Consider the following 27,743-nt stretch of genomic DNA (forward strand, 5'->3'; position numbering starts at 1 on the left):
AAGCAAAAACAAAGTTCTTACTACTACCCTTATTCAACATCTTATCTCATCTAACTCAATTTTTATTTTATTGGAGAGCAGAAGATTGTGTAAGGAGAGTTTTTGATAACTTAGACGTCTTGGTTATGTATTTTTAATGTAAAAAAATATTATTAATTAATATTAAAACTTATTATATATGTTGATTTATGGTCGGATGAATATTATCTGAATTGAAAGAATTTTTTAAGTAAAAAATATTTTAAAATATCAAAGTATATCTTGTCTTTTTTTGTTTTTGAGAAAGTATATTGTCCTGTACTTAGATTGAAAAATTGAAGAGGAATAATTATATTTTCTATTCAAAGAAGAGCTAGGTATAATTAAAAATCAATACTTTTTTACTCTTCGAAGATTCAAGAAAAATAATAAAAAAATATTTATTATAGAATGACGTTAACATTTTTATATTTTAATTAAGTTTATATTATTATTTTTTAAAAATATTTGATGTTTGATGGGGAAAAAAAAAAAAAACATAGGCGACAGAGGAAAGAGGGAGTGATTCAAGGTTTGGTGTCGAGAGATGTGTTTCCGCCATCTCCGATCCGAAGCAAAGCTTATGCAAACGTAATTCTCACCCTTTTCTGGTTCACCTTTCCCTTCCCAACAACACCCATCAAATCCAATCTCATATGCACACACAGCTACTTGCAGTTTCAACTAAACCCCTCTATCTCTCCCAATAAACTAAAGAAAAAAAGAAAACTGTAAGTAACAGATCCATTTCTCTCTCCACCTCACTTTCAAAAATCTCGCTTCTCTTCAATTTTCGGCCAATATCCTTCAAAACCCTAATCCTCTATCCCCTTTGATCCGCCCCGTTTTCCATTTCTGGGATGATGTATTTACATTTGGGTCTCTTTCTGTGCATTCTTTCTGTGTGCTGCTCTGCGACTTTGTCGTCTTCTTCCTTCGCGTCGCGCCGTTCGATCCTTCGAGAGGTTAGCGACAATGGCAAAAGTGGTGGAGATCATCCCGATTATGCCGTTGAGCTGAACGCCACGAATTTCGATGCCGTTCTTAAAGAGACCCCTGCTACTTTCGCCGTCGTTGAATTCTTTGCCCATTGGTTAGTTCTAATGATTTCTGCAAAGTTGTTGTATTTTATGTGTTTCGAGTCGTCGGATTGTTTAAACTCTCTTCCGGGTGTTATAAAGTTCGGGTTTTTATTGATTTTACTTAGAGGGTAGGAGTTTTATTTATTTAGTTTTTTGTTTTGGGTGATTTGACGAAAGAGAGAATGCCCTTTGATCTGCAAATTGGATCTGCAGTAATAGTAGTGAGACCAGTTAAGGTAAGTGGAGCTGTAGGGAAAAACAGTCAGGGGAGCTAATGGTTTGTTTTTGCAATTGATGCTATGAGCAGTAAAGGGTTAAAAAAAGCATAATACAGTGTGTGGTATAGTATCAAGACTTCACTTGAAAATGGCATTTTTTTGTTCCATTCACTTTGTTTCTTCCTCTTTCACACCTCTGCTAGTTAATTTGAATAAACTTCTTAACAAGCACTTGTAGGAGAAGAAATGGCAATAAAATAAAGTATGGGATTATTTCTCTGAAATTAAATTAATCTATGCACCTCAACTTTTTCAGAAACTTTCTCCTTTAACTTTTCTATAGGTATGTGTTAACTTAAGACAGCTCGGTTTCTTGCCTTAGGAAAATCTTAATGATAGGGCTGTCATGAATGAAGCCTGGTTATGATGAAATAGTTACAAAGTCTAAAATATGACAGATTGACAGAAAAGGACGCTCTGCGAAACCTGCATAGAATTTTTTTAATTGATCAAATACATTATGTTTTTATGTTTGCTAAATTACTTATATTCTTGCAGCACTCTTCTGAAGTAATGTTGGCATGATATATTTTGAATAAAGCCATTTTTAATTATAGTTTTAAATATATCTTCTTATAGTCAGATAATTGGATTATTTTAAACATGTGGATTAATTTTTGTTATTTTTTTTATTCCTTCTCATTCATCTTTAAGAATGAAATGAGTATAAGAAATTCTCATTTCTGTTGTGACCCTTTCTTCTCTTTCAGGTGCCCTGCGTGCAGGAATTATAAGGTATTATTTGCTAAAATGTATAATTATTTTTTTTTTGTTTTCAATGAACATTTCAACTCCTCATTACTATCTCACTGAAATTTTAATGCAGCCTCACTACGAAAAGGTTGCTAGATTGTTTAATGGGCCTGATGCAGTGCATCCAGGAATCATATTAATGACAAGGGTAGATTGTGCATCAAAGGTGCGTGCATCTTATCTTAGTTTCTTAATAAGGATAAGGACTTATGGTGAGGTTTAATGCTTATACTTTATACTGAATATGCCCTGATGATTGGTACCTTTCTGTTCAATTTTTTGGCAGCACAGATAAATACTAAGCTATGTGATAAGTTTTCTGTTGGTCATTATCCTATGCTTTTTTGGGGCCCTCCTTCAAAATTTGTTGGTGCTGGTTGGGAACCTAAACAAGAGAAAAGTGATATACGTGTGATTGATGATGCACGCACAGCTGATCGGTTGCTTAATTGGATCAACAAGCAATTAGGCAGGTATGAGGTATAAAATTCATTGTTGATACATTTATGAAATGGTAGGTGAATATTTTATTTAAACCAGATGATGTATATGTATATGTATATGTATATGTATATGTATATGTATTCGGGTTATCAACATTGTAGGCACATAATGGACTAAAACTAGGCAATAGGTACTATGGAAAAATTAAAGTTCCAAGTGCAATAGTCTAGAATTATGAGGAAGCGTTTCAGTTGCCTCTTATGAAACCTGAAAATTGCCATCATATATTTTTGCTTAAATCTGATGGAAATTGTGTGCAACTTATAATGTTCATATGTCGCAGTTCATTTGGCCTGGATGATCAGAAATTTCAAAATGAGCTTCTTTCATCCAATGTATCAGACCCCGGACAGGTCCTTTTCTTCACATCCCCACATATTTGATTTCCTTTCATTTTATATTTGAAGGTACTGACATATATGGTATGCATGACTTGGATAGATTGCAAGAGCTATCTATGATGTCGAAGAGGCAACTTCTACAGCTTTTGACATTATCCTAGAGCACAAGGTAGATTATTTATTTTCCCTGACTTGCCTTTTGTGATCATTGTTTTGGATGATAGTACAAATACTTTCTGTTTGGCAGATGATAAAACCAGGAACTCGTACTTCACTTATAAAGTTTCTTCAGCTTTTAGCAGCCCATCATCCTTCTAGGAGGTAAGATCAACCTTTTACTGATTGGTCTGATCCTTTCTTCTCTGCCCTGTATTTATTGTCATTTTTTTCTGTCGTATGCTTTTTTTTCAGATGCCGGAAGGGTACTGCTGAATTTCTTGTGAGCTTTGATGACTTGTACCCAACAGATTTTTGGTCAACTAATAAGCAGGAAGATGACAAGAGTTCAGTTAGGAACCTAAAGATTTGTGGAAAAGATGTGCCTCGAGGATACTGGGTAGGATCTCAATACTTGTATTAAACATTTCAGACATTTCTGTAATGTACTTCTGTTGGCTTTTGTATTTATACTACCTAATGTCTAACATCTATAATATAGTTAACACTCAAATTTTGTGCACTTTTTTTCCGCCTGCTACTGTTATCAGATGAATCTTTGAAAGGTCTATTCTCAGTAACCTGAAGTTATGAATAGTCTATTCTTTTATGGAAGTTCGCACTTTATGTTATAGCTGAATTGTTACTGAGAGTTGGATCTCATATCATTACTTGTTAGTTGTTATGAAACATTTGCAAGCAGACCTCCTATTTTTGTGAAAATAAATAATTTTTAATGTCAATGAACCATTCTATTTTGTATACTTGTGTGTATGTCATGATTTGTCCCCAAGGATTTCCTATGAGAGGTAGGCAATCCTTTGGGTAGTTGTGGGTGGCTGTTGCCACATGCAGAGAACTTTTCCTTCTCTGATTTGCTTTCTATACTTTTTGCATCTTGTGATCAGAGCACTGTTCTCTGAGTATTTCCTCTGTTAATCTAAAGTAAATTAAGTTCCTATCATCATCCGATCCTGGTCAGCACACAGAGAGGGAGAGAGAAGAAGATGAAAGTTTGTCTAAGGTCTCCTAAAAAGAAAAGGAGAGCAGTGAGCCAAAGTAGGTGAAAAATACAACCAAAGTGTCCAATTTCTTTGCATTTCAGTCGCAAAAATTCCCTTGAAAAAATCTTGAGAAGGCCAAAACATTTTCATATCATGTAACAAATGTAAGGGACAAACCTGGAAAACATGGGGTATCCCTCCCCAACTACACCATAGGGCTGCATATGATGCTTTTATGTGGAAAACTTTCACCTTTTTTTTTGTGTGTGTAACAAATGTAAGGAAAAACCCTGGAAAATATAGGCATTCATCTCCACATACACTATATAACTGTAAAATGAATGCATATGCTTCTATGTCAAACTTCCCCATCTGTAAGATTCTGTTGTTAACTGCTCATTTCTTGTAAATGAACAAACTGCATTCCAGCTTGGCAATTACCCCCTACAAAGAATCATATAATTGTCGATAATGTAGTCATCTTGTAATCATTAAGAAAAATAAAATTGGCCTAGTTGTATTCTCTTTTTCTAATCTTATGTTGCCTACATTCAATAAAATTTGAATTTTCTTAGTGTGAGAACATTCCTGATTGTTTTTGATTTATTTTGACTTTTCTTTTGCAGATGTTTTGTCGTGGCAGTAAGAATGAAACCAGAGGCTTTAGGTAATACTTTACCTTCCATGTTTTGTCTTGTTCCATATCCAATAAACTCATTCAACTTCCTCATATCAACTACCCTTGTTTTCATTTAAAAATTAAGTTGGTATCCCACTGAGTAGTTTCCCTCCTATCATATACGAATATTCTGATTTGTGACTATTTTTGTATGCAAAGAAATGTGTATATACAAAGGATGAAGACCCACCTAAGTAAACCTTAGATTGTGCATTGACTGCAAATCATTGATTGCAAAATGGATTGGACCAGCTGATTCAACCGAAAAACCGGTGAATTTGTCAGGTGTTTTGTCCATTTAATCAAAATTTGTTAATTTGACCAGTCATGAACTTGTTTGAACTGTATTTTTTTAATTCAACTAGAACTATTGTTTGTCATATAAAATACCAAGTACCAAGGGGTCTACCTCAATTTGTTGAAGCAGTGTCTGTAAACTCCCTAGTACCTGAGCTCAGTTCCTACTAATAAAAAATTAAAATTAAAATGCCATGTTACGGAGGTCCTTGTATATGATGTTTACTTATGGGTTGATATTCTTTAGCTTCTTATTGATTTTGTTTATCTTATAGGCCATATAATATGGTTATTTCATGCTAATTTAACATTTTACCTAACTTTATTTTTTATGGTTGTGTTGTTTATAACATAATATATTATATAATATTAAAAATATATATAGTTACTGGCCCTGATCAATCTGATTTTAAAACATTTCTGCAAACCATCTCCATGACATATCTTAACTGGATACTCTGTCTTATCTCTGTTATTCCAGTTGTGGTTTATGGGTTCTTCTGCATTCACTCTCTGTGAGGATTGATGATGGAGAGAGTCAGTTTACATTTAATGCAATATGTGATTTTGTTCACAACTTCTTCATCTGTGAGGAATGCCGACAACATTTCTACAAGATGTGTTCAAGGTAAGGGAATTGATAATTACTAGTGCCAACATCATTCAAGGTCCTTTTCTTTTGACTCTTCTAATTTTGAATTCAATTTTCAGCGTTTCTAGTCCTTTCAACAAAGCCCGTGACTTTGCTCTCTGGTTGTGGAGTTCCCATAACAAGGTAAACGAAAGATTGATGAAAGAAGAAGCATCCCTAGGCACTGCTGACCCCAAATTCCCAAAGACAATTTGGCCACCGAAGCAGCTTTGCTCTTCCTGTTACCTAAGTGTTGACCAGAGGAACAACAAAATTGAATGGAACCAAGATGAGGTCTTTAAGTTCTTGGCTGATTACTACAGTAAAACACTAGCGTCTCTGTACAAGGACAAGAGTATTGTCGGAAATGACGGAAGTGAAGGAGCTGTTGAAGATTTAATAGTAGCAACTAATGCAATTGTGGTGCCTGTGGGAGCTGCTTTGGCTATTGCTGTTGCTAGCTGTGCTTTTGGAGCACTTGCTTGCTACTGGCGTTCGCAGCAAAAGAGTCGGAAGTATTTTCACCACCTACACTCTCTAAAGAACATTTGATAATTAGGAGGGTAATGAACTCTTTCAAAATTAACTAATGACTGGGTCCTGAAGAATTAAAAGGGGGGGTAAAAGGAGAGAGAGATTGTGTTCTTGAGCTGTTGAGAGACTCTTCTTATTAATAACTTATTTTTGTTTTGTTTTGTTTGCATAATGTTTCAGGCCTAGAAGAACGTGGAAGTAGGAATTGGAGACAAGTACACTTCAAGGCATGAGGTGCATAGCAGCTTTCATAGGCAACCAATTATTATGGTCTCACTCCAAAGAGCCTTGCCAAAGTTCCTTTTTGAATCTATCCTGAATAGAAAAATGTACAGAATACAATTCTTGATTTGGAGACCATTACTGATCTGTGCTATTTTCTTTCACTTTTTTGGCGTTGAGTTCGCATCTACTATACAGCCTAGGAATTTGGGGGAAAGGAGGACATGGCATGTAACATTTTTGTTTTGTAATTTGGGATTATTTTTTCAATATCAAAGTAACTGTATAAGCTAAAAGATTTTTATTTGATGGGTCTCAATGGTTCGGTTGAGTTTTCTAAAAGATTCCTGCGGATTAATTTAATTAAATTTTATTAGTTCCATCATCCATGCTAGTTATTGAATTACTTCAAATCTGCAACACGTAATGGTCTGTAAATGATTTTTAATAAGACAAAATTTCGATGCAGATATTTAGGTTTTTGTGGCAATATTTTTAAATTGAAATTGAAATTTTATTTCAATAATATGCATAATAAAAAATGCATTAAATTTTCAGTATAAGTTACTGAGATGAAACTTCAAATTTAATTAGAAACTAACACCAAAAATACTTGGAAAAATTATAATGTCCTAAATGTCAGCCAATGGCGAATTTTAAAAATATTATACTAAACCCGTTAAATTTTTTTAAGTATAGTCCTATTGAGAAAATAAAAATCAATGGAATTATCATAAGGATTGAAAGAATAAAATATCATTTTGAACTTTGGTTCAACAGTGGCAGTTTTTGGGTGCTGTAACTTGACTTGAGTGGTGGTAGAAGTGATCATTCCTTTGGCTGGGAGAATCGTATAGTGAAGTGGAGGATAGCAGAATTTGATAACGAATGACTGAAGAGAAAAATGAAAACAGACCAAGGTAACGACAATGACACAGAATAGGGGCACTTAAATGCAACGATGAGGAAGAAATCAAGAGATTACCGAGTGTCTATTGACTATTGACTATTGTCTATATATCAATTGGAGGGTTATTCTAGAGTTGAAAAAAGAGTGAGGCATGCAATCATGCATATCTAGACCCTGGATCATGAGTTTCAACTAGTGACTGACAAGGATGCCAAGAGAATATCACTGCATATACAATGTCCCTTTCTATGGCTTTTCATTAATTAATGACCTGGCCATACAAGTTGTACGAAACTCAAAAGAAGATAGAAGAAGCATCCTATAGTGAAATTAATGCTTCAAAAGTACCCTACCTAACTTTCATTGCAATATATACAAGTCATCCATTTTTTATATCTACCCATGTAATTTTCTCTATATAAATATAAATTTCTATCTATACATCTGAACAATTTCAATTAGTAAGCAGAAACAGAAATGTAAATGTATAACTTGCTGCTGCCAAGACTTCCCGAAGAGTAGCTACAGCAGAGGGACTTGGTAACACAAGTGTCATGCAATGCTTCTTCTTATGAGAGCTACAACAACTGTTGCACATCTGAATTTCAGTGTTCCCATCCCTTAGCAAACTCGAGGTTCTCAGGGAAGTTGTCCCCATCTAATATACATAAAAAATCAGAAGACAAAGTGCAGCATCTCAAGGCAAGAGCTTTTCATAATTCATTTACTTCAGGTGGCTACTGGCTACTGTATTTTTACAGTACACGTATGACATGAGGCTGAGGCTGAGGCTGCAAATCTGCTTGCTCGCTTTCATCGTCAGACGAACTGGCCGAGGCATTAAGATGCTCCTAACAGTTACAAATGGCCAAGCAAAAATACAAGAGACTTCATTATATGAAATTAGATGATTCATATGATATAGTGAATCTGAATCATGGGAAAGAGAGAAAGGGTTAACCCATTACTCGATGTTGTCTCCGATGCCGCTGGATTAATGCCACTGCTCTAACCATGAAGTATATAGGAAGAACAACTCCCGCAATCCGAAATAACAACAGCTATCAAAGCTCCATTAAATTGATTAAACCTTGGTAAGTAAGAGTACGATCTATGTGCTTGCTAAAATTATAAGTTGAATTATGCAAAACGTACCAAAAAGAGTGGGAAAGAATACTCCTTATTTCCACTGATTACAAGGGGAAGTGTATGTCTTAAAATCAGAAGAACCATGAACTGCACAAAAGCAATGAAGATTTGGAAATTGTCATGACCAGTAGGTGTAAAGGCATAGTGGCATACATGCATAAGAGAAGAGAGGTTACAATGACAGCAATTGAACGACAGCAAATCAAACTTCCAGTAGCAGAGGCTGAATACTGATCATAGTTAGAAGTGGTAAGGTTCTGATCACTGGGGACCATGCTAACCAAATGAGTACTATTCAAGTCTCTTCTTGAAATCTCCCAATTTCCCCTGAAATCAGTGGGGGCACATTGGAAAATGGAAAGATAAAAACAAGGTTCACAAAATAACCTATGGGGTAAAAATAAGAATATTGCATGGAAGTAACCTAAAACTCATTGGAATACGTCCAAACTGAAATAGTGGTGGAGGAGCAGTATAACCAGGCTTGAATTGCTGAAATTTACAATATAGAAAAATCTTCAATTATAAACAATTCAGCTAAAAAACAATATGACAAATATAACGACTACCCAGAGCCGTATAATCATTAATCAGGCTTGAATTGCTGAAATTTACAATATAGGTGAAAAGATAAAATATAAAATGATACTCAAAAACCAAAATAATCCAGATGCCACCAGGTATGCAGAAAGAGTATGAGAATTAGGGATGAAGTCAAATTTAAGTTTACCTGGTGGCATATCTCACAGGTGGTGTCTCCCTTCTCATTACACCATCGTTGTATACATCTGCGGTGGGCGTACTGCAAAAAAATCAGTAAAAGCTGTGAAGCAGTGGACACGTGTCAGACACGCATTTAAGAAAAACCTTCGACACGATTCTGGACATAGGAACAGCAGACACAACATGATTTTTGTTATTTTCTTTTTAAAATAAAATATTAGATTTTAAATTATAATAATAGATTAAATTTTTTATTATTTCCTCCTTGTGTCGTTTATGCTTCCTATTTTTTTAAAAAAAAAATCTTAAAGATAAATCATTGTATTTTAAATTATAATAACAAGTTAGAATTTAGATTAAATCAAATTAGAATATCAGTGTTTCGGGCAGAGGATCTATTTGTTTATAGTAATCTTCGTCTTCTTTCAAAAAATTTCCTAGAATATCATCAAGAAGAAATTAAAATATAGGATATTCCCGAAAATGAGTTTGAATCACTTGATGAGAATGAAATTCCTAAAGTTGCTAATTTATCTCTTGATAAATCAAAATTAGAAATTGTGTTTTTCAATGATGATAGAAGGAAGAGAAAAAACTTAGATAGATTAGGATTAACAGTTTTTTATTTATCTTTTCAATTATGATGATTTATCTTTGTATTTTTTTTAAGTGAGACCCTTTATTAAATATATTAACAAGTTTGTTTCTAGATTATTTTTTAAAGAGACAGTTTTTGTCTTATGAAATTTTCTTTTGAATGATAATGGTGTTACTTAATATAATTTTTTGTCCTGTGTCTTGTTTTAAAATTTAGCTGTATGGCGGTGTTGGTGTTGTGTCTGGTGTGAGAGTCCGTGCTTCATTGAGTAAAAGTGAACAAAGTTTAAGCCTTAACTTTGGCAGATAAAATAAAAAATTGATCAAGATATTTGGCAATTACTCCTTAAAAAGTTATATCAAAAGAGTCAAACACGGCATGTTCTAATCAAAAGATCTTTGTTTCCTGGCATTTCATCAAAATCCTTTGGTTTATCTTGGGTGGAAGTGGAAGGGAGGTCTTCTATGTGTAGGTTGGTAACTGACAAGTTAAAATGGTAATTGTTCCCACCTCTACAAATGCAACCATATAACTGAACTACAAATACAAATAGTTTTTGTTGTTATAAATAAGAAACCAGTTGAAATCACTAAATTTGTGTCCATCACAACAGAATTGGTTTTCCATTAAATTTTAAAACGCAGATACCATGGATTCATGTTAGAAATAAAACAACACAAATTAAAAGGCTTAATCACTTTTACAAATCACAAATCAAAACATACGATTATGAATATACCAGGGAAAGAACTAACCTTCAAACTACCACAACAAGAGCAGGGTGTCTCCATATTGGAATCTTGATCATCATCATGACATATCCTGCATTCTACTACCTTCCCTAGAAATTTGATATCATCCACTCCCATCTTCATCAAGTTGAGATCAATTTTTGCATCATTCACCGCAGAGGATGCAGCCAGTATTGACCTATTTCTGCTCTCAAGTGCAGCTTCTAATGTGGACTCAGTAAGCAATCGATCAACCAGCAACTCAAAGTGATCCCCCATCTTTAAATACCACAATTCACTACCACACTTCAAGGAAATTCTAGATTCTCTGTCTCTAAACGAACCTCTAGACTAAGTAAATAACCTTCAGAAATTCTGGAAATGAAACCCACATGGAAGTGAAGAAACAAAAAAAGCATGTTAGCTACATCGAGAAGCATATTTAGAAAAAAGTCAATTTTTCCATTTGGGTGCTCATAAAATTGGCGAATTTTTATCTTCATGCAGATATTCCCAGTTAGCTAGACCCCACATAATGCGTGTTGAAATGGGAGGGGGTCAATATCATAAACACAAAGGTCCAAAAGTGAAACAAACACACACCCCCATCCACAACAACATGGTTTTTTAAAAAGTTAATTGATTCTCAGAAACTGGTGCAAACACCCACAAAACTGACAAATTAAAAACTGAATCAATTAATTTCAAAATTCTGTCAGAAAATGAGGAATTTGTATAATTTATAGTGAAAAACAAAGCAACTTAAAAAAAAAAAAAAGGTACACCCTCAGCAAGTCCAAAGACATTAGAGAGAAAAGGAAGTACCCAGAAAAGGTTAAAGGGGGAAGAGGGGACATACCCAGATGAAAAAAACGGAACAAGAGAACAAAAAGCGAGCACCTTTAGTCACAGAATGACTTAAAAAGAGAAAATAAGCATCGGAATTGAAAAAGAAGGGGTGGAAAGGAAGTGGGAATCTTACAAGAAGGGGATCGCATTTTGTTGAAGCTAAGAAAGGCTTTTTATCTTCCTCTTTTGGAAGTGATGATGATAAAAAAGGTTAGCTTTGTAGAAACTTGAGGGGAATAAGAGGTTTGGGAATGAAGCAAGAGATTGAGTGTGGTTGATGATGTGCAAAGGCAAATACAATGATAGATGCGAATTTCCCTCGTATCGTCTCGTTGTGTTGTGTTTATATATAAGAATGAATGTTGTTGATTGTGAGAGAAGAGGATGGGACCGCCATGGTTGTGGTTGTGCCCATGAATATGATTCAACTCTGTTAAAATGTTAATTGTTATTTAACCTTGCGTTTGCTTCGTCTGTTTTCTACCCCCAAACTCTCTCCTTTGTCCTTTCTCTAACTACCTCGTCCATGGGCTTAGTGTGCCATCAACGTGTCCTAACTGAATAACAATAGTTGTCACAATATATAATCTTCAAAAAATAAACATATTTCTTTTAAAAAAATAGAATAAACAGATATTAACTATTTTTTTGAAATAAAAAATAAAAAGATACTAAATTTTAGTCTAATATTTTTTAAGAGAAAGTAAGATATTTATAGTACTTTTTTTCTATGAAAATTGACCACAACAAATAATTTTTATAATATCATTCAATTATAAATTACCATAGATATAAAAATGATTGTGTATAATATTTATAAAAATTATTTTAAAAAGTTTTATTAACAATAAATTTTATAGAATGTCATAACTAAGTTCTATTTTAAATAACTTAAATATGTTTTAATTGACAATAACTATGACTATCGAGTTTTGAATCCTTGTAAAAAAATTATTAGTTTTAAATCACTAATATTTTTCTTATTATTATTATTTTTAAATTTTTATCATTATTTCTAGTTAATTGAATGCTCACATATTTTAAAAAATAAAAATATTAATTAAAATAATGAAAATATTTTATATAAATAAGATAATTACATGCAATTTAATTCTATAATTTATTTTTAATTTCAGTATATTATGAACAATTTTTTTGTTAGTTTTAATATTTTTTTATATTTAAATTCACTAATTTAGTCCTAATATTGTATTTTTAAAATATATATGTATATATAATTTATTTAGGCATTTATAAAAAAAATATAATACAATAAATATTTTTTTTCTATTATCGATGTAATGTATTTTAAATAATGTTTTTTAGTCTTTTAACAAACATACATAGTATATACTATATTAGCTATACATTTGCTAAATATAATATTCACTTAACTTTAATAATATTATTAAATATTAAACTTCACGAGATAATATAATATATTTTAAAATATGTGATTTTTAGTATATATTTATGTTCTTACTAGATTTTTGCATAATCTTATTACTATGTTTGTTTATCAGTTTATCTGCTAAGATACCCTTACGACGTTCAAGTTAAAGGTATGTAGATAAGAAACAAGTATTAACAGTATGCTGGAATTGAATTAATTACTTGGAATCCTTTTGACCCTTTATAGCGATGAAATTTGATCCATGCGTATAATTTTTCTACTTAGACAATGTTAATAAGGTAAGATCGAATTTAATCTTACATTATTTTATTTGATAATTTTGTGTTAGATCTTACCTTAATGTTTCATGATTTATCTCAGTTTCACTCAATGCATATGCACTTAAATTTATTAAATAAAAATAATTATCACAAAATATATTTAATACTAAATATACATATAATAAAATATTCAGTAAAAAAAATTATCATGTTATAATTGTTGAAAATATCGTTCATAAAACTTATCTTAAAATAGAAAGACATAAATATATATTAATACATATATAATAAAGTGTTTTCTTACTAAATTGCTTCAATGAATTACAATATTTAGTATATTTTTGAATTATAAACTAATTGAAAATATAATTAATATTAAATTAATCTTAATAAAATGCATATAAAAATGATAGGTAAATTTTAGGGACGACATTTTATGTTTGTTTTCACTCTTCTCTTATCTTTCTCTATGTTAGGCTTGGTAGGAATGGATTCTTCATTCTTTCACTTTCAGCATAAAGAAAACAATTAGCCGCTTCTATTTCGACTTTCGAGGACGAAAAACAGACATTCGTCTTTTTCAATCTTTGGTGAAGTAAAAGCTTTGTACATGAAGCTGGTAGAAGGCATTTATTCGTTCAGGTTTCATCAAAGCGTCACTCTATTGTATTACTATTACTCTATTGCCGACACATAACTTCATCCTAATTCTCTTATTATACTTTTAGGAATGTGAGGGGTAATTTGTCTAATTATTTTTCATGATAAAAAAATAAAACTTGTTTTTTAATATATATATATATATATATATATATGTAGAACTAATGATATTAAATGAAATTGTTTTTTAAATATATATATATGTTTAAAGGATTTCCTGGACAGACATGACAATTGCTCTAACATAAAATTGCACAAAAACTTTTTTTTTTTTTTGGAAACAAAATCTTATTCTTAAGTTTAAGAACACGACAACTTTACTCTAAATAAATAATATGCACTTAAATTTATCATTTTGATAAATTATTCATTTTATCTTTAGTTTGATGATTCTTACATTTTTAATCTTATAGTTTGAAAGTAATTTTTTTAATTTATATTTTAATGTTTTTTTAGTCTCTGTAGTTTAAAAGTATTTTTTTAGTCCTTATAATTTGTATTTTAATTTTGTTTTAGTCTCTATAGTTTGAAAATGATATTTTTAGTTCCTATAATTGGTATTTTAATTATCTTTTAATTCTTACTAAAAAAATATAAAAATAATTAACTACAAATTAGTTATAAATTATCAATTTTTTATTACAAATTATCTTATTATAAATTAATTACAAATTATTTGCTAATATTTTTATAGTTAATTGTAATTGATAATATTACTCATATTTTGATGATAAGGACTAAAATAAAATTAAAATATAAAATATAAGAATTAAAAAGATCACTTTCAAACTATAAGGACTAAAAGAAAATTAAAATATATATTATAAAGACTAAAAAAATCACATTCAAAACGATAGGGACTAAAAAAAATTAAAATATAAATTATAAAAACTATAAAAAAAAAACACTTTCAGACTATAAAAGAGACCAACAAAGTAAGAATAGTGAAATTATAAAAATCACATGAGTAATTTAAAGTTTATTAATTTATGTTATCTTTGTTGTGTTTTTATTCTTAGCACATCTTGTGCTAGGTTTAGAATGTTGTTAATAAATCAATTTTGCTTATTTTTATTTAAAAAAAGAAATAAGTTTTGCATATAAAAAAATTATGATAAATTAACTAGTAACTTTTATAATGTATCAATTTTAAAAATCATACTAAAAATAATGTTTAATAAATTGATAATTTTTAGAATGAGACTTTATTAAATTCAAATCATGTAATCATGGCCAGACAAAAATTGAATAGATCAGTTCCAAACAAAAGGAAACTAGACACTTGTTGACACATACGATGCAAGACAATAAATTTCCTTTGACTTACGACTTTTCCATTTTATATATGATTTCCATGATATCATTTTCCTCCATCACCAACCCCATTAAGTAAAAACAATAAAAATGTAAATAATTTTCTCTCATTATAATCATGCTAATATATGTAAAGCTTTATGCTAAAGTGAAAGATAAAGTATCAGTTGTCATATAAGATAAAAGTAAAACATAACACGGTGAAGTATCGTGTCAGTAAATAAATAAAAAAAGGGAAAGTTTGAAGACTGATTCCTTTAAAATATCTTTGAATAAATTTTCTCCCTTTTTTAATTTCCAACTGCACTAATTTTTGCTTATAAAAAAAATCCAACACGTAGCTTAATTTTTAGTTTACTGATGCAGGGAGTTAAACGATATCATAAATACGGCTCATATTGGATTTCCATATAATGTTTTTGTTCCTTTCCTCATCCCCCTTAGTCTTGAGCCTTCCTCTTAAAAGAAAATTCACTTTAAAAAAACATTAAGTCTTAACTTTAAGTTCCATTAAACAACATTAACTGAATATAAGAGGATTTTAATTAGACCATTACAAGCAACCCAAGATGCTAATAAATGAAAACATGAGCCTAGTAGTTGAATCAAATGACAGTTAGCGTCATTGATTCTTAAATTCAAGAACTTTACGTCATATTATATATATATATATATAAAAGAACGTCATTATAATTAGTAGTATCACAAGAACATAAGCATTAGGTTAACCCACGCCAATTATGATGTTTGACTGGTTAGGTTGGGCAAAGTCGAAGGATGCTGTGGACTTTACTCATGCATAATGTCAATATATCCCATTTAATATATGATCCCAATTCTCACTTTCTCTTGATTTATAAGTATATATATTTTGATTATTCGATCTTGCTCCTGCTCCATTCAAATCATGGATGAGAGGGCTAAGTAAATCTTGTGGGTACGAATAATTAATCAGATTCGAATTATTGTGTACGTGCTTATTGCATTATTGTAAGTTAGAGTTAGTAGATTTGTTAATTTGGTTTATAAATTCAAACTTTCCTGTCGACATTATTATTGGGAAAAAGAAACTAAAAATGGCTTGTTAAATTTAGAGTTATTCTGTTAAAAGTTGAAATCATTCCTGAGCTGTAAGAAGCTACCCAATATACTTACTTTTGGACAGATGTAGGTAACAAAAGATGTTGATATTTGCATATCAATATCAATCATGGTAGTTATTTCTTGTTGCTGCAGCCTGCAGCACTGCCTTTTACCTTATTGTGTTCTAAAATGCTTCATTATAGATGAAACCATAGATAGAACAATCGCTAACGATTATGAATAAGATGAAATCCCCACTCTAGATTATACTTTTGGATTTAATTAGAAAAAAAAGTTGTTTCTCGTAAATTTCACGTACTCTATTTTTGGATTGACAATGGTAAGCCCAATAGCTCTCTCTAGAGGGTCAATCCATTATCTATTTCAGCCCAATGGCCGAACATATCTAAGTCTAACTACTTGGGTGTTGCTAGGTGCACCCAGCATTTTATCAAAATGCCAATTTTGTCCATCCTTTTTTTTCTTTAAATTGGTCACGCTGTGTGTATTATTTTACGTTTCAAGCTTTGTTTCTTTCATTCTTGTCCGGTTTTTGCTGTTCATGGTGGTTTTTGCAAATGTTGAGAGAGTTAACGGTTCAGTGAAGGTGAAACTCTTACCGGGTGGTGTTTTTTTTCGACGGAGGTACACATTTTATGACTTTTCTAAGTATCTTGTATTTTAGTAGATCTGTTTGTAAGATGTAACATACAGAAGAAGTTATTCCATAAGATTTTTACGGAAGAATTTCTTCCATAAGTGTAAAATGCTTCTTACGAAAGAAGATCTTCCGTAAAAAGCTTACGAAATAAGTTCTTTCGTAAGTTTTTTATGGAAGACCTTCTTCCGTAACTGTAAAATACTTCTTACGGAAGAAGGTCTTTCGTAAGCTTCTTAGTTTAATTTTTTTTTTTAGTTTTTGTGTTAAATTTTTTTAGTTTTTGTTTTAGATTTGTGAAAAAATTAATATTTATGAATATTATATAATTGAAGTATAATAATTTGTATTTGTGGATAATTGGTTTAATTAGGTATAATAATTTAGGTATAATATTAAATAATTTATGTATAATAATTGTATTTTGTTGTAGTAGTAAAATGTTTAATTAGTTGTTAGTTATAGTTGTATATATTTTAGTTGTTTATTAGGGTGCAAAATTTGTATTTGTTTGAAGTATTTTTTTGTGAAATTAGATGTTTCCTAAAATTTATTATTATTGTATTTTTGTAGTACGTATTGGGTAATTTGTTGTAGAAATTTAAAATTAGTTAGTTATTACAAATTTAATATATGATAAGTCAAAATTGAAATTATTTAGGTCCAAAATTTGTATTTAGTTTAAGTAAATTATTTAGTTATAAATTTTGAATGTAGTTGTATTAGTTGGTAATATGTATGTAGTTATTATTTAGTCTATTTTTAGTTTTGCTAATATGGTAATTCATATGTAGTTGTAAATTTTGAATGTACTTGTGTATGATGTGTAATTTATTTATTTGTCGTTAAGATAGACGAAGATCAATGGACGTATGACAATACGATGTCCCAAAAAGTTGATATGGATTATGAAAATGAACAAGAATGTGGTGTGAATGTTGATTATTCGGATGCTTTTAATACTTCTCAAGTAATGATGTTCATTAGTTTGAGTCATTTGGTTGAATTTATGTTTGGTATAAAAATTAATATGTCGGAGTTACGTTGTAGGTCTTTCGTATGAGTTCCGTAAGACTCATACGAAAGAACTTCTTCCGTAAACTCATACGGAAGAACTTCTTCCGTAAGTATAACGTCTTTCGTATGAGACAAACGGAAGAAGTTATACTTACGGAAGAAGTTTTTCCGTACATATGACATTACAAATTTTGAAGCCATTAACGGAACAACTTCTCCTAACCTACGTTCTCTAAGGAAAGTCCTCTACCCTAATGTTGCAGGCCATTAACGGAGGGGAGGCTGAAACTTACCTCAACGGCGGAGAAGAAGCAAAAAAAACCAGCTCCAAACGACCACAAACGGAGAAGATGAAGACTCGCGAAGGAGAACGGCAGAAAGCAAAAAGGAAGAAGGAACCTGTGAAATGCTGGGTGCGCCGTTTTGGTTTTAAAATTTAATTTAATCAAAGACATTTTAACCAATTCAATTGAAATGTTGGATGTACCTAGCAACATCATGACTACTTTGTGTCATGCACATGTAATATACAGTAACAAAAACCCAAAAAAATCATATACAATCAAGGAAATAGAATCAACACCTACCTTTCGTTATCACCAATATGATGACATTATCATGCATAGAGATGGAACAATATGTATGGGGCAAAAATCACCCCGTTTAAGGTACACTCTCCTTTAATTTTCTCAATCTCTTTATTTCTGTTTCCACTAAGTTGAAAATCGAGATTCTGGTTCCACAGTTGCAAATCTTTGAAAGACGAAAAAGTACCACCGAGAACCTACCTTTACATAGCTTCATGCCATTGGTCTTGTGTAGAACAATTTCAAAAGTCAATAACAACTATCAGGACAATCAATAATTTGATTTATGCATTTTAACTGCATTCAAAATTGAAGTTAGAACTATAGAATTTAAATAAATAATACTCCGTTAAATTATTTTACACTATAATCAAATCTTATCATAGATAATAAGTTAATTTGTTCTTATAATTCACAGTCACATTAAGAATAATTTCTTATTAGTTAATTATGTAAAAATATTTACACTAAAAATACACACCTATTAAACTCTAGAAGATATAAAATACATGATAAAATAATCGGTTGATTCCTAAACTATTTGAGAATTCTCAAGTAGTACGGCCTAAACTATTTTTTATTTGAGTTTCTAAACCGAGAGAGTAGGTCTCAAAATTAGTTTATGACTTTTGAAATTGTTAGAAAATGATAATTTATTTGCCGTTTTTAAAACCTAAGACAGGTTCAATTTTTTAAAAATGACCAAGGACTCAGTTTAAAAACCTACTTAAAATTCTCATATTCAAGAGTTCATTGAGAATTTAACCAAAAATTTAAGATAATATGCTACAAATATGCAAGAAAAAAATCATCACTATTTCCTTTTCTATTCATTTCTTTCATTATTAATTTTTTTTAAAATAAATAAAATAGAGATTAATATTTTCTCTCTCTTAAAAGCTTAATAATAAATCAAGAGGTTGTTGGTCCGAATAATCCTAGACTCAATCCCATTAAAAAAAATCTAGAATAAAAAAAAATAACTGAGAGAAGAAATTCTATTAAAGATGATCGATTAAATTTTTTAGTATAATCAGTAAATTAGTGAATAATTCACACAAATATCGTGATTAAACAAAAGTTTAATAATGAAAAAAAAAATCTTATTCCATTAAATATGTAATTTTTTTTATGTTTTAAAAGAAAATTGAGAGTAGTCTCAACAAGAGGTGTCTATTAGCATGGGAGTGTCAAGATCTTTTATTCTCGTTGTTGATAGTAACAGTAGCAAGCCCAAGTACTTAATTGGAAAAAGGCGCGTTTACAGTCATTTTCAAAGGACACGAATAACGGTCTCTGTAACTACTTGCTCGTAGCATCCAATACAAGAACGCCACGTTCAAATCCCGCCAAATCTCGAGAGCTTCATCAATGGCGTCCTCACTCCCGCTCCTCCTCCTCCTCCTCCCCTTCGGCCTCTTCTCTTTCGGCCGCGCTCTTCCTCGCGAAGCCATTTTCGACGCCTCCGACGTTCTCTCCGATTCAGGGTACGTTTCCATGGCACTGACGCTCGAAATTGTTGCCGAAACCCTTCTTGAGCAGTCCCCTTCCGCCACCGTCTTCGCCCCCTCCGACTCTGCCTTCAAGAAATCCGGCCAGCCCTCCCTCGACCTCCTCCGCTTCCACCTCGCCCCGCTCCCTCTCCCTCCGGCGAGCCTCCGTCTCCTCACCGCCGGCTCCAGGATCCGGACGATGCTCCCTGGCCAGACTCTCACCGTCACCACCTCCTCCTCCGACGGCGTAACCTCATTCAACAACATCAAGCTCACCGGATCTCCCATCTACGACGACGGTATTCTCTTAGTCTACGGAATCGATACGTTCTTCGACCCTAACTTTCAGTTTAACATTCAAGGACCTAGTGATAAGTCCGATTCCTCTTGTTCCGCGAAGAACCACACCGCGACTGCCTCCGATTCCTTCGACCAAGCCATCCAAACCCTAAAAACCGGGGGATACTCCGCCGTGGCCTCGTTTCTCGGAATGCAGCTCTCCGGCGTGGCGGACCAGAGCGGGATCACGGTGTTCGCTCCGGCGGACGACATGGTGATGAACCGCATCGGCGATTTCGGCGAGTATCCTTCGTTCTTTCGCCGCCACGTCGTGCCGTGCAGGCTCCTGTGGAACGATCTGGTGGATTTCGGCGACGGATCGGAGCTGCCTACGTTCTTGGAGGGATTCGCAATCAACATCACCAGATCTGACGGCGTTTTGATTCTCAACGGAGTTCGGGTTTTCTTCCCCGACGTGTTCTTCAACGACAGGGTGGTTGTTCACGGCGTTAGTGATGTTCTGGCTGCACAGGACAACGCGCTTCGCATTGATGTTGATGATGAAGAAATCCTGTTTGACCCTTCTGAATTTTGAGGCTATGTAAATTTTTAGTTCTTGTAGATTCGGATTTCGTTTTCCGTGTGTGTGATTTTCGAACAGGGATTTGGTTTATTCACATTTTCTTCATGAGATACCGTCTTGTTTTCAACTTCTTTTCTTTTTTCTTATTTACTTCTCTAGTGAATAAAGATTGACCAAATAATTTCAACCGATGCTAGCTAGCAGTTAGGGAGCATTACACTTATTCTATGATGCATATGATCGTATCCTCCTAGTACAATGATTGATTAACTCATCCTAGGGAAATAGGCAATTAGGCAGAATAAGTTCTGGAGATTTTCTCTTATTGGAAGTTGGAACGTATTTGTACAAATTATTCGATTGATATTGTTTTTTAATCAGCCCCTGAAATTACTTTACCATCATTTTTAACGAATCTTTACTTTCTAACATGATATGTTTGACAATAGTAAATTCTTATTTGGATCACTCAATAGATAGTTAATGAAAAAAAAAACAAAATAAATAAAACTTCTCTTGTAAATTAAAATCAACTTATATATTTCAACTTTAATAACAATTCTCTCATATATAATTTCTTTAAAAATTTAAGTGCACCATGAAAAAAGTTGAATTCATTTTTACTTCTTATTTTCTTCTTTTATATATATATATATATATATATATATATATATATATATATATATATATATATATATATATTTAAAATTTAAAATGGCTCAAGTTACAAGTGTGGTACCAGTCAAAGAAAATATCTGGGCATGAATCAAATGCTAAAAACAATTTAAAATGCTCTTTCTTTATATGGAAAAAAGTTGTAGTACACTAGCTTTGGCTATTCTCTTCAAACTCAAAGATGCAGCTTCGCTCCACCTTTGTTTCTTCCCGTAATATAGTAGGGAATTGTAAAACAATAAGGAACTCTACTTTATCAACTATTTTTTTTATTGTACAATCTATATTTCACTATTTGCATTTGACAACGGTAAATTTGTGGTGGTTTCTGGTAAGGATGACTTCTCAAACACTTCCCTCCTTCGGGGGCGGTTTGCATAGAGTATCCAGAGAACAAGGCAGAGTAGAACACCAACTGAAATGAGGCCGAGTCCTACATTGATAATCTTGAGGTAATGGTTTAATGGAGGACAGTAGCTTGAAGTGATTTTTGTAAACGCATCCCTGACAAAATTGCAATTCTGAAGGCTAAGTAAAGGTGGAGTGTAATGTTCTAATGCATAGATTTCATTCACCGCAGCTACTATCTGCAAGTAAATCTCGGGGGTCACCCTGCCAACTGTGGTGCAAATGCCAGATTCAGATACCTCACATTCATAGTTCTTCCAAACCTGGAAAGTTTAAACAACGGGCTTAATGAGATTGTGTATATTGTTACCAGAAATATACTGGAACATGATACCAAACATTTAGAACAATACAGCAGTAAAACTTAGAGATACTTCTTTTCATCCAATTTCCCTGTGGCAAATACTCAAAATAGTGACAAGTTATCTAATATGTTTCCATTTATAGGCAATGGCCATTTAGTGTAGTACGCATGTCCAGCATGTATGCCGAAACATCAATAATCCTAGGTTTCAAATGCTAGAAGATCATCTCCAGGCTTCATCAAGGTTGGCTGGTTAAATACAATACTTAAACCCTTTTCTAAAAGGGAAGGAAGACCATATTTGCACCCCAATCAACCACCCATTAAAAATTATATACAGAAGTAGATTTTCAGAATAATTTCAAATTTCCATCAGAATATAGAGTATGTATTTTCCTACAAATTATGCAATACACACAAATGTAGTTCATAGCAGTCTAATTTTGCTACTTTAAGCATTCATCGGAGTATTCAAAGATTAAAAGAACTAAGATTTCTCTGCCACAAACATGCTTGAATTTTTTAATGGAGGACAGGGGCGAAAGAAAGCTAGCAAAAGCCAGCAAGTGGCAAAGCTGAATAACCAAGTGATGAAGAAAATTACCATTGAAGCATTGGCAGAAGAAACTTCTTGATCTGTACATTGACGCTCTTGAAATTGAGAGTCAAAAGGGTAGCATAAAGTCGGCATTCTAGGCCCAGACTGATTGTAAGAGCCAGGACTACCTTGTGTTACATTTATGTTTGCAGTTGCATAGATGAACGTATTGACAACATTCGCAATATTGTTGATCACTTGTTTACTCTGAAAGAGTGTTTTGTTTGTGGTTCTCTGATCAACACATGGGAGGACATTACTTAGTGCAGATTCAGTGTGTGGATTTGCTACCCATTCTCCCATAGCCACACAGGTATCAGAAATTGCGCTGTAATAGAAATAATTTACTCATGTCAGGTTTGGTTGTTATTGTCAGCATTTGAACAGATGGAAACTCCTATAACATAAAAATAATCGGATTTCCTTCTGCTATTATCAGCTCAGGAGATCTTGTAATGGATTATGTTACAACTTTGAATTGAAGGTGAAGGAGAGGGGATCAAATCCAATGAATGCCCAGAGGGAAACAAGAAAGTAAATAGTTCCCACTAATTACCGCTAATAGGTTAAACTGAAATCTATTAGATATAATGGCTTACTTATTAAGAATTATGAATACTCCACAAAGAACGAATGTGGTTGCAACCAGTAACCATCCGGTGATAACAAATCTGCAAAACATTTTAAAAAATCAGATAGAAGAACATAACAAGCAAGCATCCTTCATGTATATATATGGGGGGCATGATAAACAAAGGTAATATCAATAGACCATAAACATAACTTACATGAGGATTGCATGTTGATATCCAAGGACAGACAGGACTGCAAAAAATAAGAGTCAGTTATAACCAAGAGTTCAGGAACATAAATATAAAATTAGTTAAATTTATTCAAGATTTTATGATCAACCCATACCAAGTCCAACAAGAGCCAGAAGAAGCATCACAGCTGCCACAACATACAGAGCTAGACGCCTACACAATGGACATGGTTTAGCATCATACATGGATAAAATATCAAGTTCTAGAATGAAGGGCTTTCAGATTTATGATTGCGTACACATCATTGAATACTCTTCGAATTTTAACTGAATTTTCATTTGTCTTCTCGGAAAGTGTGTCTGCTGAAGAATTTAGATCCACATTCAGCTTGTCAATACCATCCATGACATCAGATGGAAGAAGAATCCGGGTGACATTGATAGTTTTTGCAAGGGAGAGATACTCTGTGACATTTCTTAGAGTCTGCACTGTATAATCAGACTGATTGACAAAATAATGGAGGGTATCCAAGGCTTGACCATGGAATTTATCCTGCCCAACAGAAAGGAGGATACATCCAGTCCTGTGAGATTAAGAAAACAGGGATGTTAGTATCCACACTTGAATTCGTGATGAATAAAACTTAGAGCTAGCAGTATACAGAAATTTCACATGTATTGTGCAAAAACCAATTCTCAAAATTTCACAGCAATGGAATGACATTCTTACCAAACTATCGTCGTCATTGGAATTTTTTCACTGAAAAACTATAATAAAACATCCATGGCACATGATTTTGAATTATAAATACAGAAGAATATCTGGTAACCAATCATGAAAAAACTTATTAAAGAACAATGTTTCCATATGTATGACAGAGGGGGAAGAACAAGGGAAATTGTGAGGAAATACAGCATCCCATGAAGAAATTAACAAAGGGAACATGAAAATAGAGTCTTACGCAGCAGCAAAAGTGAATGATATAAGCAGTATAAGACAAATCCTTTGTGAATGATTTGATCCTTTGCCCTTGATGTTAATTCCCCATCCAAAGCATAGATGAATCATGAGCGCCAAGCCAAATGAGATAAACCACAGGACAGCAAGAATGAAACCAGCTGCACCAGTGAATCCAACTGACTGCAGATATAATGGTCAATTGAAGTTAGAAGAGAAGAATCTCCCGAAGGTAGAACAAACAGAATAACTGAACAATAGACTCCAAACTTCAAAGAAACTTAATTTCAAAGAGCCCAAGAAAGCCAGGTGAAATGAAAATTAAAGCTCAAGATAAAAAGCCAGATTAGGTATAGACGTACATCTCCCGCTGATTATTATACTGCAGTGGCCAATGGCCATCATGACTTCAATATGCAAACAATTATAATGGTGGTAAGTGGGCATATAGTAAGGGTGTATTTGGATAAACAATTTAATTATGTGCTTATTTAATCATCTCTTGTTACACGAGAGATTTTGTCATAAATTTGACAAGTTACACCAAGAAACTTGTTGTAATAAGCTAAAAAGAACTCGTAGGAGTCAGTGTTAAAAGTCATTTTCATAAGTCCAAATAAGCTACCTAAAAACTTCCAAATGCTCCCTAAGATTAGGATTAAAGAAAATATCACTTATTCATCCCACCATTTGAGTTTCAAAAGTTGCCTTAGATACCAGATATCAAGTATTATCTGAATTCACTTCAAATTTCCTAATGATACTTAATATAGATAGATATATAAGCAGGTACAGTTGAAATGTTTAGAACAACAGTGTTCTCCATTTCAATCAAATACACCAAAGATCCAGGATGTTCAATAAGAATTATAAGGCAACATGCAATAACTTCATTTCACAATATGGAATTGGCACCGAACATCGAATGAATCATCCATCCATTTTAAAACACGATGGTCAAGGAAGTAACCGTGGCACTTACAGCCCAATAATGCTGATCTGCAATATCCCAACCACCTCGATAACGTCGGAATCCTCGCAGAATGTCAGGCCTATTGGTCTTGTTTGCCGCCAGAATAAGAACATCGTCACCTTTAGGCCCTGGTGCTGGAGCCACTTGTGTGAATTCACTCTTCCATGAACCCAAATTCTCCTCTTCTTCTCCTGCAAAATGGAAACAGTAAAAAAAAGTACTAATTAACCACACTTGCAAGCAAAGCAAAACAAAACAAATGAAACCAAACCCACCCACAACCCAGTATGCAAACACAAGGCATCCCAAATTTCCATTTATCCAATCCTCACAATCAAAAATTGGGGAACCCAACAAGATGAAATGAAGCAAAAGCCGTGACACCAAGTTTTGATCTTTTATTTCAAGTCCTAAACTTTCCACGATCCACACAAAACCCATCACCATATTCAGAAATCACAACGAATGAGAAACACGAACCTATGATAAACTTGACGGGATGCCGAATCGACCCAGTTGGAGAAAAAGCTGAAACCGAGCTCAGAAACAATAAAATCCAAACCCCACTGAAGGAAAAGGCCTTCATTATTGTATGTTTGAAAAAGAAAAAAAAAAGACTAGACAACACAAACTCAGACTGCAAAGTAGGTGCCTCACTTCAACTCAACTCACCCCAGCACCGCCATTTTGGACTCTAAGTCCAACCAAAAAGAAGGAGTCAACAGTACCACAAATCACAACATTCATTGAGACGGTCGGAATCTGTTAACCCTCGTGCTGAGGTTGCATCTAATTAAAGAACTCTGCTTGATTGCTTTGGAGATTTAGCGGAACAAAACACAGAGAAACTATGATTGATGAAGGAAGGGGCAGAGAGTCACATGGGATGGGGTGGTGTGCAGTGTGTACACAACACATTGATGAATGTTGTTGACGTGAGTGTAACCAACAAGGCGGGTGCGGTTTTAATCATTTTAATCAGCGTAAATTATGCTTAGTTCCGTATAATTTGGCTAAAAGCAGTTTCGCCTAACATATTTATAAAATTTCACATTTTTAGTTAAATCCCCCCTCTCTCCTTCATTTTACTCGCTATTACTATTTTTGACAAAATTGTTTGCTTTATTTTTTTAGTTTAGAATGTAAAAAAGTACATTAATTATTCCCCCTAAAAATATCCTTTTGCTGAATATATATATATATATATATATATATATATATATATATATATATATATATATATATATATAGTTTAGTTATACAATGTCATAGCAAAGACCATCATTACCATTAGATACGTCAATCAATTTGTATAAGATTATTTCAAAAAAAGTTATGATATGCAACTGCATTATAGTCATTAAATTCATATTAATAAGTAGAATTGAATTTACATGTATTTATACTTTGGATCAATTAGAAATCATTTTTATAAAATTTAATAGATTTATTATACATAATAATTTATAATTTTGATTAAAAGACAATATAAAAAGACTTTCACATTGTCAATATGTATATTATTTATTATAATACATATATACTAATATAATTAATTATTTACAAAATGAGAATATTTTTATTGAATAAAAATATTTTATTATAAAAAATGATATAATCAATAATTTTCTAAAAATATGCATTATGTTAAAGTTGATATAAAGTTAGAAGGAGTGAGAAGTTAAATTAGGAGATGATTCTTGACCCCTTTTATTTTTATTTATTTATAAAGGCAAATAATCCGCTTTCCTAAAATACAACGAGTGAATTTCCTTAACCGACACTCACTAAAGTCACTTGTTTTGGTGGTGGTGGCGCGCACTTGACAGTGACCGATTCGTTCAGCGGACGCGGATTCACTTTTCTTTTTTTCTTTTGTCCATTTCCTAATCTCATAATGTTACAACCCTTACTTTATTTATTTTTCATTTCTAACCTCATTAAATAAAAGCTGTTAGTTGAAGACTTGAAGTGATGTTACTGGAGTATTTGCAAATTACAACTCATCTCCATCCAATGCTTCAAATCTTTCTCATTTTTCTAACATTGAATGATACCCCATCATTCAACACAGGGTAACTATCATTTTGTGTGGGTGTGGTTTAACTATTTTAAGTGCAAATAATAAAACCACAGCTCTGAATGAAAACAGTAGGAGTGCAACATGGCATGGGGCACAATGTAGCTGTCAGTGAACGCAAATGAAACCAACAAACAACCATTATTTCTCCTGAAAAGATTTTTATGCATTTTTTCA

General features: G+C 32.7%; 4 protein-coding genes across 11 annotated transcripts; 2 read left to right on the top strand and 2 right to left on the bottom strand.

The window, feature by feature from the left end:
• The first annotated feature begins 483 nt into the window (after positions 1–483).
• On the top strand, positions 484–6,795 carry PDIQ-1A (protein disulfide family pdiq-1a). Of its 2 annotated transcripts, none has more exons than XM_006605261.4 (12): positions 484–1,111; positions 2,089–2,113; positions 2,205–2,297; positions 2,423–2,604; positions 2,919–2,988; positions 3,077–3,145; positions 3,224–3,297; positions 3,388–3,532; positions 4,763–4,803; positions 5,594–5,740; positions 5,824–6,258; positions 6,458–6,795. In XM_006605261.4, the coding sequence occupies exons 1-12, from the start codon at positions 879–881 to the stop codon at positions 6,477–6,479; spliced, it is 1,536 nt and encodes a 511-aa protein (XP_006605324.1). In that variant the 5' UTR covers positions 484–878; the 3' UTR covers positions 6,480–6,795.
• An 840-nt stretch (positions 6,796–7,635) lies between these two features.
• LOC100794088 (uncharacterized) lies at positions 7,636–11,932 on the bottom strand. Of its 6 annotated transcripts, none has more exons than XM_041013261.1 (8): positions 11,593–11,932; positions 10,635–10,985; positions 9,289–9,381; positions 8,983–9,050; positions 8,735–8,885; positions 8,565–8,645; positions 8,378–8,470; positions 7,636–8,260 (listed from the first exon to the last, which is right to left on the bottom strand). In XM_041013261.1, the coding sequence occupies exons 2-8, from the start codon at positions 10,887–10,889 to the stop codon at positions 8,165–8,167; spliced, it is 837 nt and encodes a 278-aa protein (XP_040869195.1). In that variant the 5' UTR covers positions 10,890–10,985; positions 11,593–11,932; the 3' UTR covers positions 7,636–8,164. The 6 variants fall into 6 exon arrangements, with proteins under 6 accessions (XP_040869195.1, XP_040869199.1, XP_040869198.1 ...); XM_041013265.1 differs by having other exon boundaries at positions 9,289–9,360; positions 11,470–11,927; XM_041013264.1 differs by having other exon boundaries at positions 9,289–9,360; positions 11,593–11,926.
• Positions 11,933–19,473: 7,541 nt separating this feature from the next.
• On the top strand, positions 19,474–21,317 carry LOC100803459 (putative fasciclin-like arabinogalactan protein 20). Its single transcript, XM_006605888.4, has one exon. It carries the CDS (start codon positions 19,824–19,826, stop codon positions 20,817–20,819), a length of 996 nt encoding a protein of 331 aa, XP_006605951.1. The 5' UTR covers positions 19,474–19,823; the 3' UTR covers positions 20,820–21,317.
• Positions 21,318–21,590: 273 nt separating this feature from the next.
• LOC100794625 (uncharacterized) lies at positions 21,591–26,491 on the bottom strand. Of its 2 annotated transcripts, XM_006605889.4 has the most exons (10): positions 26,159–26,479; positions 25,967–26,052; positions 25,496–25,677; positions 24,518–24,696; positions 23,855–24,139; positions 23,711–23,769; positions 23,581–23,617; positions 23,392–23,463; positions 22,799–23,120; positions 21,591–22,153 (listed from the first exon to the last, which is right to left on the bottom strand). In XM_006605889.4, exons 1-10 carry the CDS (start codon positions 26,170–26,172, stop codon positions 21,764–21,766), a joined length of 1,626 nt encoding a protein of 541 aa, XP_006605952.1. In that variant the 5' UTR covers positions 26,173–26,479; the 3' UTR covers positions 21,591–21,763. The 2 variants fall into 2 exon arrangements, with proteins under 2 accessions (XP_006605952.1, XP_003555941.1); XM_003555893.5 differs by having other exon boundaries at positions 25,967–26,491.
• Between the last annotated feature and the right edge of the window lie 1,252 nt (positions 26,492–27,743).

The sequence above is a fragment of the Glycine max genome, chromosome 20, assembly GCF_000004515.6.
Source record: "Glycine max cultivar Williams 82 chromosome 20, Glycine_max_v4.0, whole genome shotgun sequence".
NCBI lineage: Eukaryota > Viridiplantae > Streptophyta > Magnoliopsida > Fabales > Fabaceae > Glycine > Glycine max.